This window comes from Pipistrellus kuhlii, unplaced genomic scaffold (assembly GCF_014108245.1).
Source record: "Pipistrellus kuhlii isolate mPipKuh1 unplaced genomic scaffold, mPipKuh1.p scaffold_m20_p_8, whole genome shotgun sequence".
NCBI lineage: Eukaryota > Metazoa > Chordata > Mammalia > Chiroptera > Vespertilionidae > Pipistrellus > Pipistrellus kuhlii.
Window position 1 is genome coordinate 14,400,881 of NW_023425584.1, and position 12,674 is coordinate 14,413,554.

A 12,674-nucleotide genomic window follows, 5' to 3' on the forward strand; every position below is an offset into this window, starting at 1 on the left:
ATGTGTTTTGACACCCTATTACCTTTGACACCCTTTTACCTCCTTGACACCCTATTACCCATTTCAGATCAAGGAACTTTTATGCTGTGTCTTTACATCCAGAAATTGAACTTCGATTGGTGGCAGCTGCACAGATGGCACTCAACAGAAATTTGTGGACAGGACAATGAGTAACAGACATCCATACATTAGCCCCTTACTACGTGCTTAGGACTTGCAAGCACTCTTACACCCTCACATACAGATATGCAGCGATTCAGAAACTTGTGCAAGGTTGCACCGCTGAGGCTGGGAGGGAATCCATGCAGTCTGTCTCCAAACACCAGGCCTGTTTAACCCATCTGCTGTCCGCATGACTGTCCAGGGGAGAGGAACTTAGGGTTCTGGATATTCTTTCTTCTCTCTCCCTACTTCTTTTGCTTGGATGCACCCTCAGCACCTTCTCCACTATTTCTAGGAAAGCCAGGGTACAAAAGGAGCTAGATGAGAAGGGTAGCGCATGGCAAAGCGTAGAGCAGAAAGTGAGGGAAAGCATATGGAGCTAAAGAAAACATTTTCAGCGCCCTTTTCTCCCACTCAAATAAGCAGAATTAACTCTAGTCCCTCCCATAAAGGAGAATAGAATCAATTTCCCTCCCTAGTTGGCACACTGAGAGTTTCTTATTCATGTTGTCATCTCATGAAGTTCCTAGTGTCACCAACATTCCCCTTGGCCTCTGCCAGGAAGGAAGAAAAGAAGTTCAATTTAGGTGGCCATTTAGTTGCCTGAGAATATTTTGCAACCATGTATATAATTAACGAGAGAGGAAATGATACCTAGACCACATGAAAAGCCACTTCACATCGAAGATGGTCTGGCAGAAGTTTGTCTCCATGTTTAGAAATACTCTGTTCTTGGCAGTAACTGGCAAGAAGGGATCTTTGATGATAACAACAAGCCAACAGATGCCTGAAAGCACATTAGCTGGAGTTTGATAGAGAAATTAAAGTCCTGTCAGTTCCACAAACAAACAAAAGGAACAGAAACATAGCCCTTCCTCGGTGAGCGCTGGAATTGGTTTTCTTCAAAGCACCCAAATCCTGAGCCTCATCAACTCCTTAATCAGTCTCAAAAGCCGACAAGAATGTCCCCAACTGACTTTTCCTCTCCTCAGCCCCATGAAGAGGGAGACAAAGGCTGAGCAGCTGAGAGGTCTGCTAAGGTAAGGCTGCAGAGACAGCTGGGGATGTTTACCCAGGATGATGAATTCATCATGCTGATTTTAAATCACATCTGCCTCTTGCCGACGGGAAAAGTGTGTGGGGCCCAGCAGATGCCTTTTCCTCCTGCGCCAGGAATGAACCCGGAAGCCTGAGGGAGAAAGCTGAACCTTGGCAGCTTCGGGCACACAGGTGGATGACGTATGCATGAAACTCAGGGACTGGCTCTTTTTGGAGAATTATGGGAGTTGTACTCCCAGAAGCATTTCAGATAAAACCCCATTATTATTTCTCTGTTGCAGAATTGTGCTTTTCCTCATCACGCCTCTATGGTTTATTAAGGTTGAGGTTGTTAATCTTATATATATTTGGCTTTTTATATTTGGCTTTCTCACCACATTATTTATGGGAAGTGTATCTTTATGATATAATGCATTATTCCTGTAAATAATAAACCAACTTTGAAATGAGGTGCCAGAGAAGAACTCTGCAGCCAGCGGATCTTATTAAGTAGTTGAATCCCCAGGAGATTTCCTCTGCTAACGATAATGGAGAGCTAACAGAGCGCTGGAGGAAGTTCCTGGCAAGGTCCAGGCTCCTCTGATTTGTTACCCAAACGCTCCTCTTAGATTGGCAGGCTCTCAGCTCCCAAGGATCAATGTCTAATTATTCAGGTTTTGCCACTACATAAGAGGAACTGTGTCCCACTTTTTACTATCATCCTTCAGCCTGTCTTGTGCTTCCTTCCACTCATTGATGACAAACTTCAGAAAGGAGAGAATAAGATGAAGGTGAAGAAAAAGGAAAGGGGGAGAGGTTGTTTATTTAGAACCTATAACTATTACCTAAGTGATGTGAGGAACGTAGCCACCATCATGAGGCTGGGAGGATGGCAGACCCAGATTTGTCTCACTATCGAGTCTCGGCGCTCCTTCTCTTGGTGAAAGGCAGAGTGGATTAGGAAAAGCAAAGAATACGAGATAGGCCCTCCACTTGTGAGGATGCCTCTGGGAGGCAGTCGTGGTCTCTGTAAAATCACCCTGGAGCCTCCTTCTGAGAAAGAAGTGGGCTGAGAGGAGTCTCCATGGTAACACTTCATTGGTGGAGCTCCTCTGAGTTCTTGAGGAGGGATGCTCTCCAGGCCATCTCCTCTCTGGAGTCCATTTACTGGATCAGTGTGGATGATTGACCTGTTCACTCAACCGGGCATCTCTCACAGCCTTTTCTGCTGGCACTGTTGCTGGACACTTGGTCTCTTCCTTAGAGAGGTGCTCAAGCAGTAAGACCCAGGGCATCTAAGATGAACTATTTATCTCCAATCCCAAATCTACTGATACTCCTAGAAATTTCTGTTCATGGCATAACTGTCTGACTTACAAGGCACATGCAGCAACCCAATTCCCCTCTCTGGACCCTTCACATCTAGTGAGTTACCAGTGGAAGATACTTTCTCAGTTCTCTCTCCTTTAACATGATCTTCCCCATCTTTTCTCTTCTATTTTTACCCTAGAGTAAGTCCCAATAAGCCCTCAACACAAGTATTACCATGTTCTCTCAAGTTAGGTGTAGCTTCTCCCTCCCCCCTTTTCTCTCTACCATCATATTGGTTAGAAAACATTGCAATATTGCAATGTCGAAAATCTTTCAATCCTCTCATGCAACAAATGTAACTAGCCCTTACTATGCACCCAGGCTCTGTTCTAGATTCTGAAAAATATAAATTCCTGTTGTCATGAAGCTTCCATTCTAATGAGAGAATAAAAATAAACATGTGTCCATGTACTATGACATGTTGTGATAACTGCCCTAAAGAGAAATAAAGGAAAATAAAGTTACAGATCACAAATGGACTAACTTTTTTTTTCCTGTAAAGTGCCAAATAATAAATATTTTAGGATTTGTAGGCTATGTGATTGGTTTCAACTACTCAGCTGGGCTGTTGTCATGTGAAAGCAACCATAGACAAGGAGCATGGCTATGTGATGGACAAAACCACAGGCCATACTCATCCATTTCCTGGTATACACATGGATAGTGGGGGCATGCTATTTTTATCAAGTGGTTAAGAAGGAACTCTTTGATGAAGTCATAGCTGAGCCATAAAGCAAGAGATCTCTTATGCAGAGACTACAAAAGAGGAATCTATGTAGAGGGGAGAGTAAGTAGAAATGCTGAGAGGTGAAAACATGCTTGGTGATGAAGGAAGGGGGCCAGTGCAACTGAAGCTGAGCAAGCAAGGGAGAGAGAACTGAGAAAGTATCTTCCACTAACAGCCTTCACAAACCTGGGATCCACTGTTTCATATACGTGGTTATGGTTTTTATGATCATACTTTTGATTAGTATAATGAATATTTTCTATTGATCTCTGCCCAGCATCTATTCCCTGTCCTGGTAACAACACTCCAATTTTCCTTTGGACACTCCCCCCAACCCATCTCACTCTCATCATTTCCAATCTGAGCTCTGTGTATGTGTTACATACTATTGAGTTAGATCTGATTTTTGCCAACCCTATGAATGAGTGATGTTCAACATGACCTGTCCCAAGCAGTCCTACTCAGCTCCTGCAGAGTTGTGCCTACAGCTTCTTTTAGGAAGTCAATCCATCTCATGTTTGGTCTTACTCTTTTCCTGCTGCCATCCCTTTCCCCAGCACTATTGTCTTTTCCAAAACATCCACCTTCTGCCGAAACCGGTTTGGCTCAATGGATAGAGCATCCGCTTGGGGACTGAAGGGTCCTGGATTCGATTCAGGTCAAGGGCATGTACCTTGGTTGCGGGCATATCCCCAGTAAGGGGTGTGCAAGAGGCAGCTGATCAATGACTCTCTCTCATCAATGTTTCTAACTCTCTATCTCTCTCCCTTCCTCTCTGTAAAAAAATCAATAAAATATATTTAAAAAACAAACAAACAAACAAACAAACAAACAAAAAACATCCACCTTCTCATGACGTGCCTGAAGTAGGACAGCTGCAGTTTTGTCATTTTCACCTCTGGTGATGTTTTGGGCTCTAACAGAGGGGGTATGATTGAGGTTGCCTTGTTAATAAGCACATCCCATCATCCTGGTCACAACTCATCCAGGAATGTGCACATGGCCTAAGACAGTCCAGTTGAGGAAAATCCAGGACTTCATTGGATTTACATTGGGAAGAAAATATCCTCCCTGCTCACCAGCAGAGTTGAAGACAAAATACAAAATTGAAAAACAGAGCTAAGAAATGGTATAAGAAAGAGAAAGAGTGAATTTTGGTCACATTATATGAGCCACTGAATCTACCTTGAAGCTGTCTACTGCTGAATTTTTCTATCATGTGAAGTAATAAGTCTTCCCTCCTGTGGCTCTAGTTGGACTTGTATCATTTACACCATCTGAGTCCTGATTGATACATGTATGCGATTTCATCCACCAAACAAATGCTCTCTGTTTTTCTCATAATCCATAGTCAAACCTAGTTCAAATACTCCTTTCATTTAAGAAGCTTTCTAAACTCTCTCTTGGGTACCACCTCACCACAGCTGGACTCTATAATTCCACAGTCACTTTGTTCTATCCAACCAACAGCTTGTCTTCTACTTGTGCTCTCAGATATCTGTATGTGTGTGTCACCTTCCCAATTGGACAGCTCCCTGACAGAGCAGCAACTTTCATCTCTGCATCCCCAAGACGCCAACAGTAGTGGTTTGGAAATAGCATATATGTATGTGATATGCACATTTAATGAATGAACACTACTAAGAACACCTTGTTCCTTTCATCATAATTATCAATTGCCAGGTTGCAGTAGAATGTTTCATCAAAAACTAATTCAAAAGGCTAAATATATCATCTGATGTCTTTCTAAAAAAATAATAAAAGCATCAGATCACATTTAAAGTTCTATAAATCTTATGCTAATTTAAATGGCTTTAGACTTAATTAAAAATGTTTTTCAGTTGATGATAACATAACTTGGATAATTAGCATCAAGTGGCATCTAGAGCCGATATTTTAAAAAAGAATTAGAGTAAAATAGACCCAATTAGCAATTAGAATAACACCTTATAATTATGCTTTGTTTATGAATGCTATAATGTTCAATTCATTTTTCAATCAAATAGGCCATTAATAAAAATCAAAATTATGTTTCCCTGCTGTCTCCACCAAGATGTCTCTTTGATGCACTGGCCTATGTTGTGAGTTTTCTTGCTGCTCTTAAAAGACTATTCCTGTACACTATTTAATAATTTTGTTTTATAATTAAACTCTACCACACCACATCTTGCACACTAATTTTATACTTTTTTGGGTAATTGATGGACCTGACTACAGATCTAAGTTTTCTTGGGTCAGACTTAATTAGATATCTTTGTAATATGGAAAACTCAAAATTGATATAGTCATGCCTATATGAAGAAAGACAGGGTCTGGTCCCTGAATAAAAGCAAGGGCTCAGAGTGAGGGGAATGGTGGCCCCATATGGAGAATGAAGGAAGTGGGTTCTGGAGAGGCAGGAGATTGGTCAGAGACATAAGTTCAGCTGCAGGTGATGAAGTCGAAGGGATGGAAAGACAGCTTTGCAGAAAAACCCAGGCTGTCTGAGAATTTGGAATGAGAATTGAGAAGACAGTTCAAGGCTAATACAGAACTGGGAGTCAGCTGAAAAGAGCAAATGTTGCAACTCTATGTAATTTCCCATAGAAATGTGAAAAGAGAACAACCAGGACTGAGCCATGGGAGTGGCCACATGTGATGTCAAGTGTGAATCCACATAGTTATTTTGGTGAAAGAAGCATCAGTGAGGGAAGCAGAGAAAGTCCAACGTGGGAGAAATGTGGGAACCACAGAGTATATAAAAGGCAAAAAGCTGAGGAATAACTGAACAACTGTGGCCCTGTTCTTTCCTGCTCTCACTGGTGCCCACGAGCTGTGGAATTTGGTGAAGTTGAAGGTTACTGTGAAAAAGGCCATTGAGTGTCATGGGTAAGACTGCCTAGGTTCAGATCCTGACTCCACCAGTTGTCCCTGTGGAACTTAGGTCAAGTTGCATTTCACTTTGTGCTTCAGTTTGCTCTTCTATAAATCAAGGTGATAAGCCAGTGCCCTTTTTGTAAGGTCAGTTTGGCAGTCTGACCACTGCAAAAGACAAACTTCTCACTAAGCTGAAGATGAAATTGCCTAAATTTCTTGTTCCGCACCATATGGTGGTATCCCAGCTGACAGGAAGCTTGTTTCTGCAATCCACGAGGCTCATTTCACTGAGTCGGCTGATGCGAGATTTGTGGGGCGGTCATTTCCTAATCTCAGCACTGGTCTTTATCGTGATGCTTTCTTTCTATGCCTTTACATAAGAAACAAATGCTCCTAATGATGGAGAGAGACAGATTTTATCCTAAATCGTCTCAAAGAGACCCATCATAAGCACAAGTGACAACTACAACAACATCCACCTGCCTTGAAGAGACCAAAAACACAGTAATTCTTCAGCCCTTAGTCTGCATAGTGGTGGGGTGGGTGGAAGAAAATTCTTAAGTGATACCAGTATAGTTTTGTACACTAAGATTCAACCAAAGTGTTGGGACATCTACAATTACTCGGTATCTTTGCAAAGTCAGATTTAAAAGCAGCGAGTTGATTCATGAAGCACTAAGAAACTAATGGGAAGTGCCAAACACCATTTGTACAAAAGGATCTTGGCATGAGATACCATCACTCTTTCCCCTGGGCAATTACTTTACATCTGGTAGAGCAAAGTAGTCTTGAATAAGAGAACAGCTTGAAAAGTGTGTGTGTGTGTGTGTGTGTGTGTGTGTGTGTGTGTGAGTGTGTGTGTGTGTGTGTGTGTGTTGTGTGTGTGTGTGTGTGTGATTAAAGCCCCAAACCTAGTACTATCACGTAAAGTGCCATTTCTACAAGTAATAGGGAAAACCTATTAACTAAGAGCTGGAAAGGGTCTTAGAACTAACATATTTACATGCAGTTAAGTGCATTGAGCTTGGAGTCCATAGGCCAAGGATTTGAACGTGATCTTGGACAACTTTCTTAATTTTTTCAACCCTTAGTTTACTCATCTGAAAATGGGATACATTTGAAAAGGCAGGAAAGTATAATGCTTTTAAGGGAATTTTGGCTCTCAGCCTTCACTGTGCAGGGCTGAGGTTTGTCCCCCTGTCAATGGGGGTGGTAAACTGATGCCTACCTCACAGGATGCTAGTGAGGTATAAATGGAAGAATGCATAAAAAGCATGGTACTTGGATCACAAGTGGTCAATAAACTTTATTTTTTTTAAAGACCATGCACTTAAGAGCTTTTAAAAATAAGCACTAAGAGGTAGCACATAGTAGCTATGACTCTAATCTATGACCTCTGCCCCTCCAAAGCCCTACCCACAACCCAGAGCAGTCCTGACCTTTCATTTTATTTTAAAAAGGCTTTTTTGCTGAATTAAAAAAAATTTAAACTTCTTCTCTAGAAAACCAATTCTCATAGATTGGAAAAAGCTAGATGACAGAGTGTTGTTCCAGTTCCACAGGGGGCACTTGACCAGGGATTAGCTGTCCACTCTCTGCTTCTGCACCCTGAATCCTCACTTCCATAGAACCCCTCAGGGCAGCCACTTCCACCTTATGATTCTGCTGAGTCTGATGTTGGTCAGGATGATGCTGAAGTTCTGTGATTGACAGGGTAGCATAATGGGGCCAGTGACAGTAATAGGAAAGTCAGGGACAAATACAAGTGTGAGAGTGGAGGGTGGGGTGATTGATGGGGAGGGGGAGGGAGAGTAGGAAAGAGAGAAACAGACCGGACAAGCTGATTGATTGAGGGCAGAGGCGATGACCAGAGGAGGACATCAGTGATGGAGGAGGGAGATAGTTAGTGAAACTAATAATACTGAGAACAAATAGTAATTTCCCTCCAGCACTTCGTGAACACTTATTTGTTAGCCAATTTGCTACCCACTCTGCATAGATTATTTCATTCAATCCTTTCAAGAATTTTAGGAGGTATATACTTCTATTAACCTTCTCCCCATTTTGTAGATGAACAAACATAGGCACTGAGAGGTTAGATAACTTGCTTAAGGGCACACAGCTAGAAAAGGATACAGATGGATAAAATCACATTTTGGGTTAATTTTTGAGCTTTTAACTACTTCATTTCAGAGACTCTTAGGGACCAATAGAAGGAAAAAGTAGTATTAGTATTATTAATAGAAGCAGTAGCAGGAGTATTAACAGCAGCAGCTACAACTGGCTGAGTACTGTTTTGTGGTAGGCATGGTGATAAGTACACATAATATGATCTCATTTAACTGCAGGGGTAATTTGAGATAGTAGATGTTCTTACTCCAATTGAACAAAAAAGAAAACTGGCTAGGTTGACAGTAACTAGACGAAAGTCATACATCTAAAAGACGACAGCAGGGATTAAGATCCAGGTCAGCCAAGCACCAGAATAGCCACAAAACACTAATTTCTTATGTTCTCAGATTCAATGCTTCCAACTATTGAACCAGAGAAATTTCCATAAGTGTTTTTTTAAAATACATTTTTATTTATTTCAGAGAGGAGAAAGGAGAGGAAGAGAGAGATAGAAATATCAATGATACGAAAGAATTATTAATCAGCTGCCTCCTGCACACTCCTACTGAAAAATGAGCTCACAACCTGGGCACTTGCCCTGATCTCCTGGTTCATGGACAGACATTTAACCACTGAGACACACCAGCTGGGTTCTGCAAGTGTTTTTACAGACACATTCTTGGGCCCTTCCACCAGAGCTTCTAACTCAGTAAGTCACGGTTGGATCTATGAACCTAAACTTTTCAGAAATTCCCTAAGTGATTTAAAAAAATTTTTTCAAATAAGACTAAATTTTTTCAATAATCTAGTAAAAGTTTGCATAAGTATCCAACAGTATAAAAATATATTTATATATTAAATATATTAATATTATGATGACATACAGTATATTCCATAGTCAAAGAGGTAGATAGGGAAAAAGAATACTGTGATTGAAGTCTAGTGATATATAGATACAGAAGTAGAGATTACCCCTATTTCAGTATATTCTACCACCAATACTAAAGTGAGAAGGTAAAAAAAAGAAGAAAAAAAAGAGAACAATTTCCAAATAATTCAGGAGGAAGATGAGGATGGCTGGGACCTGAAAGATTGTGGGAGAGTAGCCCCAATTCACTGTGTCATCTGCATATGATGGCTTCTAGTTTTTTCTAATAGGAATAATTTAAATTTTAAGTTTAGATTAAGAACTACAAAACTATAGGCACACAGAAAAAATGCTCACTCCTTATTGCTATGTATATGATTCAATTTTAAAATCCAGTTTAAAAATAAGCAGAGTCGGCTGATCCTTTCTCATCATGCATAATCTGACCTAACAAAATATTTTCCCTGAACTTTTAGAAAAGAGGTAATGAGAGTATTTTAGTTTAGATTCAAGTAACAGACTTTTCATAAAGATTTTAGAATTGAAGGGCTCCATGCTTGGGATTTATCACCTCACATCTCCATGTTCAGAAAGCATGACTACAAAGAAGTCAAACCAAAACCATCCCACTGTGCATGAACACAAACCTCTTTTTTTTTTTTTTTAGTAGAATTTTACTTCAATATAGATGTAAAAAACAATTCTAGACCTAATAGATTAAAACAAATAAAACAACCACTCAATAGAGATAAAACCTTCACATAGGTCAACCAAACTGATCCAGAAATGCAATTGTGCTGATTTTCTATGAAGTCACCAGCAAAGGTCATTCTCAAGTTACAACCAAGCTCAATAATCGCTCTCACACACATAAAGGTCTTGACTGCTTCTTGAAAGACTGCCTGTTGTAAGGACTGGATGTGCCATGTTATGTTTCCTGCACTTACCCCATCCCTTAAGCTCAGCGCTGGCAGATGTGCCACAAAAACTTCCTGACCTGAGAAATTTTCACCAGGGATCATGCTCCAAGTGGGGGATTCAATGAGTTAAGAGAATCCAGGTAATTGGCCTAAATCTCTTCTCTAGACACCATTCCACTCTTACTCTCAAATGGACACAGTAGCATCACACCAATGAAAACATTTCCTTACCTAAAACTCGTAATCTCTCAGCTCCGACGACTACTTCATTGCTATCTGCAGAGAAGAGCAATTTTCCAGAAACTGTCTTTACTTCAAACCTTTGGCCATAGGCTTCTACAGCCTTTGGACCTGGAAAAGAGAGGGAGAATACATTAGCCTCACTGCATTCAATTACAAAGAATGCGTACATCTGACAAGATTGCATTGGACTCCAATGTAAGTGGATTGGTTTTCAGAAGTCAGCCATGAAAATCAGGCTCATGATTTCAGCCATGTCTTATAAATTATCTTTTATCATATGCTCTCAGGCTATGATTTTAAAGGCCATCATGTCCTTCTTCCATGTCCTTCTAATGCTTGAATGAGATTTCCCTCAGCTTAACCACCAAATTACTATCAATTATTGGTATGTGTAGGTTTCAGTTTGACTACATCAAGGCAAAGAAGTCTCACAACCTCATGAAGCAACCAGTTATCTTTGATCACTCCAACTGTTGTAAAAGGGGACTTTAAGTTCAGTTGAAATCTGTCCCAGGCAAATCTATTTCCTCAGTATATATATCCTTTCCTGGCAGGAAAGGTTATAATATCTTGTAATGACTTGCCTAGGAAGTTGTTGAATCTTTCATGCTATAATTTTATTTCATAAAAAATAAATTTCAGAGGGTTTATCATATGACAGAAAATGCTATTCTTGAAGGTGGGACTATGGCAGCATAAAAAGAACAAGATGCCTGGTCCCAAAACACTTACATTCTGATAGAGACAAGTGCATATAAGTTGAAATATCTGATATAATAAAAGGCTAATATACAAATTGTCCTCTTAACCAGGAGTTTGATTGGGAATTTGACCAGGGGGTGGGGCTGGCCGGCCAATTGCCCATTATCCTCTCCTTGGCCAGCCCAGCCCCGGATTGCCTCACCCACCCCAATTGGGGGAGGGGCTGGCCAGCCAACCATCCTAAGCCCCTCCCTCTAGCCTGCTCTGCCAGTTTAGCTCTGATGGGGGCAGGCCAGCGAGACTTCAATTGTGCACGAATTTGTGCATCGGGTCTCTAGTTTATAAATAAATAGACACAGAGGATTTTAGCTACTATGGGAAAAGTAAAACAGGTTAATGTGCTAGAATTAAAAAAAGAAAAAAAAAAAAGAAAAAAAAAAAAAAAAAAAAAAAAAAAAAAAAAAGGAAGGAGACAATTTAGTCTGCCTGAGCTAGAGCTACCTGACACATGAAGTTCATCACAATAAGTCAGTGTTATCACCCTCATCAAGCTCAGGTCAGGTTACAAAGGAACTTATCGTTTGTCCTGGAAATTCATACAGAAAAAAAAATTGAGGTTAGGATATAAAAATCTTATATTTAACCAGAATTTTCCAGGAGATTTTGATATAGAATTTTTGTTTCCTTCTCATTATTAATAAAATGTAGGAATAAAAGAGTCCTCATATCTTCCAGGCAAAAATGGCCAGGAACACAGCAGTTGTTGAACAAGTTGAGTTCAGTACACATTGCTATGAGGGAGAGGCACACCCAAGGGAACCACGGGAGGCATGCTAGTAATAAGAAGGACTTATTATATAGTATTTGGCCTTATATTAGCTTGTTTAGGGCTGGGTTTAAGGAAGTAAGATTTTGCTTGGAATTAGCTGCTGTTAGGAAGTGGGGGTAATTATGTGATTGGTATCTTAATAAGTCTTTTCTAGAGGTTGGGAAGACCAGAACCATACCAAAAGTGTAATGGATAAAGAAACAACAGTTCTATTAGCTAGGATAGAGGAATGTTGGTCATTTTTGTGGTTTGGATAAATGTTTTTATTCTGTCTGAGCTGTCTTTGTTTTGTTTTTATCGTTCCTGGCCACTGAGTGGCCTTGTCTGGTGTTGATGCTCTGTGGAATTATTTATGGTCAAATAGGGCAAACCTGAAGGCTTGGTTGCCAGTTCCTGGCCAGCCCCTGGATGTCTGGGGCTGCTCATTTTCTGGTAATGTGACTTTCGGCAAATCATTCAGTCTTTCCGAACCTCATTTTTTGCATCTGTAAAATTGTACTATCACCCTATCTTATCTACCCCATCAGAAGTTTAAAATGATCACATTCCACTGATTATAAAAAGAACTTTGGAGGCAAAAAACACTGTGAAATGTAGGGGATTTTTTTCTGTGATTGTCTCATCTAACACGGTGGTCATAACACACTGAAAAGAATTATGGCCAGAACCTTAGGACACTTGCCTCACGCACATGATCACATCCACCAGGCATACCTGATCTCTTCCCAGAACATCCACAACAGTCCTCTGGTAAAAAGGGCATTGGGAGCTTCTTAGCGAGTGGGGAACTGAACTAGCAGACACAACCCCAAATTTCCAATGGCCCAGGCCTCCTGGGCATTGTCT

At 40.5% G+C, this 12,674-nt stretch overlaps 1 protein-coding gene across 2 annotated transcripts in view; it reads right to left on the reverse strand.

Moving 5' to 3' along the window:
- Positions 1–12,674, reverse strand: part of SGCD (sarcoglycan delta) — a 415,700-nt gene that overhangs the window by 90,723 nt on the left and 312,303 nt on the right. For both annotated transcript variants that reach the window (XM_036423826.2, XM_036423825.2), the window contains exon 5: positions 10,286–10,405. In XM_036423826.2, coding sequence (XP_036279719.1) covers positions 10,286–10,405 — 120 coding nt within the window. The remainder of the gene's footprint in view (positions 1–10,285; positions 10,406–12,674) is intronic.